This window comes from Cynocephalus volans, chromosome 1, assembly GCF_027409185.1.
Source record: "Cynocephalus volans isolate mCynVol1 chromosome 1, mCynVol1.pri, whole genome shotgun sequence".
In the NCBI taxonomy this organism is placed as follows: Eukaryota; Metazoa; Chordata; class Mammalia; order Dermoptera; family Cynocephalidae; genus Cynocephalus; species Cynocephalus volans.
Window position 1 is genome coordinate 197,350,495 of NC_084460.1, and position 5,744 is coordinate 197,356,238.

Sequence of the window (5,744 nt, forward strand, 5' to 3'; positions counted from 1 at the left end):
GTGCAAACATTAAAAGCAATCATTCGCTTAAAAAAGAAGCAAAGGATTTCATTTCAAGTATAAAAAGTATAAAAAGAGTCATACGAGTCCAGTTTCATCTAGTGTGGGTCAACCCTTTAAATTGCATAGTTCACGTGGCACTTGGACACCTAGAGGGTGAGCGAGTTCAGTGCTTTGCCAAGGGCCACTTCTGGACACGCGCAGATGGGCAAGTGCTATGTCATGTGCGTTCAGGCAGGTCCGCAAGTGCTATGTGGGGCGGGCAGGCGGGCAGGTGAGAGGGCAGGGGCCAGGTCCATGGCCAGCCCCAGTGGCCCAAGCCCACATGGGCAACTTCTGCGAAGCAGCTGCAAGACTTCCCCATCTCTCCAAAACCAGCTAAGCTGTTCCCCTCCCTCACCCTCTAATGAGAGGGCACCCTTCCCCCGAACCCCACCCAACCCCAGCATTTCCAGAATGCCTCCACCCCACCACGTCCTTCTATGGGCTCATCCCCTTGCCTGGGGGTCATTCCCATCCCTCCCCCAAGCAGTCCTAGAGGAATGTCCCCAATGAAGGGCAGAGATTGCAACTTTTTTCCTTCCCATTTAGATCAATTCAGATTTTAACTTAAAAGGTCATTACCTGGTTAAAAAAAAAAAAAAAAAAAAGTCCCTTTTCAGATAAACAACTGACACAAATGACCTGTCAGACTGTTGGAGATCAGTTAAAGCATCAAATTAAGACCCTTCGCCTCTCCCTCCCAATCCCCAAAATAAACACACACACAAGTCATATCAGGGACCCAGTGACAGTCAAGCGGTCATTGCCCCTGCTTCATGGTCTCTGACAGGTTGTGTCCTTTATGGGCCTCCTTCTCTCTATGAGGACAGGCTTCTCTGGCATTAGAGCATGAAGGATCCCAGGCAGCGGAGAAAGCAGACATGTTTGAGCCAGGAGATGCTGAGGTCTCAGAGCAGGCCTGGTACAAGCCAAGGGGACATGCAGCCCTCTGCCTGCCCGCACGTTCCCCACCCGTCTGGGTCTCCTGTCCGTGGCACTCTCCGTCCCTCTCTCTCTCTCAGTGTCTCTGTCTTTGTGCTTTTATGTGTGCTTGGAAGGCGCGATTCAGAGTGGCCGGGCCAGCTGGTGGGAATAGTGGCTGCTAACCCCATTCTCTCCAACTGACAGGCATTTGTAGCTAAGCTGCCATTTGTCACCGCATCCATTTGCTGGTATCCTGGAGGCTGCTGTGTGGGTGGCAGGATGCGTCTGGCTGTGCGTGGCTACGTTTGCATTTTAAAGTATTTCATGTCAGTTGCAGGTTCTCACTCTGGTTGGAGACTGGTTGCTCTATGAAGTAGAAAAATATTGCAGGCCTCACCCTGGCACTATCTCTGCAGCCCAACGGAATGAACTCGCTCAGCCCGCAGTGCATCCCCTGTTCCCTAGAGGCTGTCCTCTGTGCCCCACTGCCATGCCCCTGCCTGCCACCATCAGGCGCAGCCGCACTCCTCCACAATCATGTTGGGCACGTCCCGCTTGACGATGTTGTACTCATCATCGAAGTAAAGCATGGACATGGTGCTCAGCTTGGTGGGGATGCAACAGGAGTTCACCGTGCCAGGGTTCAGGCCCCGCATGCGGTACTGGTTCACTACAGCCGTGTGGAAGGAGGAGGCCGAGCCGGGGACCCCTGCCAGGTAAGCCGGGCAGCTGCCCTCACAGTAGTTCCCGTAGTAGCCAGTGGGTGCGATGATCCAGTCATTCCAGCCAATGAGGCGGAAGTCGATGAAGAACTGTTGCCTGCAACAGAGGTTGGTCCGGCCGTCGCACTCTAGGCCTCGCTTGCGAATGCGGTGCCTGCTGTCACCCAGCCGGGCCTGCACCACCACAAAGGGCCGGTGTGACTCCTCACCAGGGTCCACGAACACTGGCACCACGGCCAGCTCCTGGCAGCTGTCGCACTGCACATCCAGGTTGAGGCGCCGCTCACCACGCTCGAACAATGCCTGGATGGCCTCCGTGAGCGGGAAAGTGTGCCAGCCACTGCGCTTGAGGTCCACCTTCTTCTCCACCACATTCCACCTGTCACCATGGCCCTGCTCCTGGAAGTACACCTTGACCCGCACCTTCCGCCGGTTGCCCTTTTCCAGGACATAGGGCAGGAGTTTCAGGTAAAGCCACAGGCTGGCCTGGACCACAAACAGGTTCTGGTTGCCTTCGTTGGAGATAAAGAAGTACAGGCGGACCCGGGAGGAGGCGAGGCCATCTGCGGAGAAGGGGAGAGCGGGCCAAGTTAATTCAAGGAGAACACGAGGCAATGGGGGAAATGGACTCTGCTGCACGGTGCTGGAATGCATACTCGCCACACAGCTGGAAAACGTTACAGACCAGAAATACTGTTCCTGGGGCCAGGGCCTCTGACTGTAACCTGGGAGAGGCAGAGAAAATCATTTCCCATTGAGAAACCCGGACCAGGTTGGAGCTGGAGGGTCCGGACCTATAAAATCCTGCCTCACCTCTCCCAGGCCAGGGCTCCCTGGAGACAGGCTGTCAGGCCTCAAAGCTCAACAGAGGAACTTGTCGGGAGGCCAAGATCTTAACAAGTTGTTATGGGTATCTGCAAAATCTGAAAAACAAAACCAGGATTGCAGGGTGGATTTTGGGGTGGGTTGTTTTATTAGGGATTTTCGGATTTTTTTTTTTTTTTTTTTTTTTTTTGGTCAACGTAGGGCATTGCAAAATCGAGCTGAGCCACCTACTGCCTCTTTCCAGTGTTTACCTAAGCATGATCTGATCCAACCCCAGTGGAACCTCCACTGCAAACAGCAAGCTCTGCTCAAATTTCTGACACAGAAACGTGTGCTTTGCGGACTGCAAACTGCAGCCCCTGTTTCCAAGTAGCTCCAAGGGACTGGACATTCACCCTTGAAACTTGAGGTCCAATCCTTTGACAAGATCCTGGCTCCCCATTAATGGCACGTTCAAAATCTCCAAGGAAAAGGGGGCCTGGCTTGTTAGTTTTCTCCATAATTCAGCTCAAAGAGAAGTCGATGTGCCAACCAAGAGATGCCTCCCCTCTCATCCTACATTGCAGTGACCCTTCCTGTGACAATCTCTACTTTTTTCTTTTCTTTTTTTTTTTTCCAGGAAGAACAAATAAGGCAACTCTGTGGCCATGGCTGGTTTCATAAAACCTCCCACCACGGCCCCCTCCCCAGCCCCCTCCTCAGGCCTCGCCTGGCTCCTCTAATAACACTGACATCTGACTTTGAAATGGGGGAAACTGCAGCCTTAAAAGCTGGTCTTGGACGAGCTGCCTGTGACCTGAATCTGTTATTTATAAGTCAAAGAGCTGGCTCCGTGAATCGGACCAGAAATATAACAGCCCCCGCTGTCATTTTGTGCCACCAGGACCAAAAGGCCTCCTCAACCTTCCAGAATCACATTTCCACCCTGGGCCCCAAAGCACCTTTTAATCCAAGCCCTCTAATTGCGTGTGGAGCTTTCCCTGACTCGAGCGGACAGCTAAAACGGCAATGCATTTCTTTCTAAGCACAAACCAGCCCCGATTGTCTCTGCTTTTCTCCACACCCGGCCATGCAAAACTTTTCATCCCTTTTCATCCCCAAGCGGCACCAGCACAGTCTGCCTGCTGGCTGGGGGTGGGGAGGGGGGCATTTGCAGCCAGGGGCAAAACTGCTCCCCCCCACCCCCGCTTGCCCCCGCCCTGACTACACCGGGGTCTCCCCCTCTGCGACCTTCTCTGCAGACCCCTCGGCACAAATGGGGCTGAGCTCCAGGCACAAAAGCCAGTCTGGTTCATTCAAGTCCTGAAAAGGACAGCAGAGTCGAAAGCACTTGCAGCATTTCGGCGCGGGCACATTTTCTCCTTCTTTTAAAGTTCCCAAAGATTTTTATCTCCCTGATTTTTATATTTAAACAATGGCAAAGATTTGCAATGTGGGGCCGGGAGAAAATTCCAGAAAGGAGTCCTACCCTTTGTTAACTACGAACTCTGTGGCTCTCGGGTAAGGGGGCTGCCGCCGCTGCCAGGCAAGCCGAAAGGCACGGGACTGTCCCCGAGCCGCGTCTTTCTCTGTAAATGATGGACCTGTTGAGAAGCCTGCCTTCCGCCCGATTCTGGTGCCCACACAATCGGAAGAGAGGTTGCCTAGCTCTTCCCAGCGAGGCTTCAGCAATCCTGGCAAGCCCACGCCACCCGGCGATGGAAGCGGCCCCAGGGGCCTCTCACGCAGACACACACACGCGCACACACACACACACTCTCTCTCTCTCCTCCGGCCCACGTATATCAACAAGCACACACATCTCCATCCACTCTGCTAAGCCTACACTCCGATCGTGGGAAACAAAAACATTAAGCAATCACCAAGCAAGTGCCCGCAGAGCCAAGGCTGCACGCATCTGCCGGGAGGGGGACGCGCGCCCAGAGGCGCTGGGGCCCGACTCCGGAGAGCAGGGGTGGAGGGCAGAGTGCTCGGCGGCGGGGATGGGGGGAACAGAAAGGGGTCTACGGCCTGGGGGGAAAGGATTGCAATCCCGGCGGAATGCGCAGGGTCACAGCCGGACGGGCCCGGCCGGGAGTCAGGATTGCCCCCGGCTCGCGGGCTGCGGCGGAGGCTGGAGCTGGCAAGGAGAGGGGAGGGAGGGAGGAAGAGAGCGCGGGCTGCGGCTGGCCGAGCAAGGGCCGGACCCACCTGTCTCGGCAAAGCTGATGATTTCGGAGACGCGCTCCTGGCCGTCGGCGCCCGGGCTGGCGTGACCGTCGAGGTGCGGGATCTCCACGCGGCCGTCCTCGCGCACCTTGCCCGCGTGCAGCTTACGCAGAGCCGTGACCATGGCGGCCTTGGGCACGGCGTGCGTGATGTTGGGCCGGCTGCGCATCTGCAAGCGGCTCAAGATGTGCCGCTTCACCGCCTCCAGGAAGTCACCGTCCACCCGGCCCACCTCCTCCGGCCGCCGAAAGCCGCCGCACGACGTACAGGTGTCCTGCGAGTCGCCGGGAGCTCCGGGCGGCGGGGGCGGCGGGGGGGGCGTGGGAGAGCCCCAGGCCTCGGGCCCCAGCCAGCCGGCCACCAGCAGCAGAAGGCAGGCGGCCCCCAGCGCCCGACCGGGCAGCCCGTCCATGGTGCGCCGCTGGCAACGAAGGCGCCCGCCGCGAGGCGAGCCGAACCGAGCGCAGGGCCGGGCTCCGGGCTCCGGGCGCGCCGCCCCGCCCCGCCCCCGCCCGCGCCCGCCCGGGCCTCCGCCCGCCCGCCCGCCGGGAGTGCAGCCGCCGCTCGCAGGGGGAGGGGGCCGGCCGGGCCGCGGGGGTTCCCGCGCGGCGGGGAAGGGGCGCCAAGGGGCCGCGGAGGCCGAAGGGGCGCGCAGGGCGAGGCGGAGGTCGGCGGGTCACTGCCGCACGGGCGCCTCGGGGCGCCTCGGCATCTGCAGCCTTCTCTCCATCTTCTCCGCGTCGGGGCCCCGCAGCCCCCACTCGGGTGAAGCGAAAGCAGCGGCAGCGGCGGCTCGGCCGCCGGGCGGAGAAGGTGGCGAAAAAGCCGGTCGACGCAACTTGGCCGAGACGGAAGCGAAGGCGCTGTAGCCCCTGGAGCGGAGCCGGGCGCGGCTTGGCGCGGCGATGCGGCGGGCGCTGCGGCGGGGCCCCGCGCTCGCACCTGAATGCCTCGCCCTCGCTGTCTCGCGCCGGGAAAGGGTCGCCGCTGGCGGTGACGGGCAGGTCGTCCTAGCCGCGGGCC

The 5,744-nt window shown here is 59.0% G+C and overlaps 1 protein-coding gene across 1 annotated transcript; it reads right to left on the reverse strand.

Annotated features, from left to right (window-relative positions):
* Positions 1–489: 489 nt before the first annotated feature.
* Positions 490–5,133, reverse strand: INHBB (inhibin subunit beta B). The gene is made up of 2 exons (XM_063110675.1): positions 4,704–5,133; positions 490–2,251 (listed from the first exon to the last, which is right to left on the reverse strand). Exons 1-2 carry the CDS (start codon positions 5,131–5,133, stop codon positions 1,476–1,478), a joined length of 1,206 nt encoding a protein of 401 aa, XP_062966745.1. The 3' UTR covers positions 490–1,475.
* Positions 5,134–5,744: the final 611 nt, after the last annotated feature.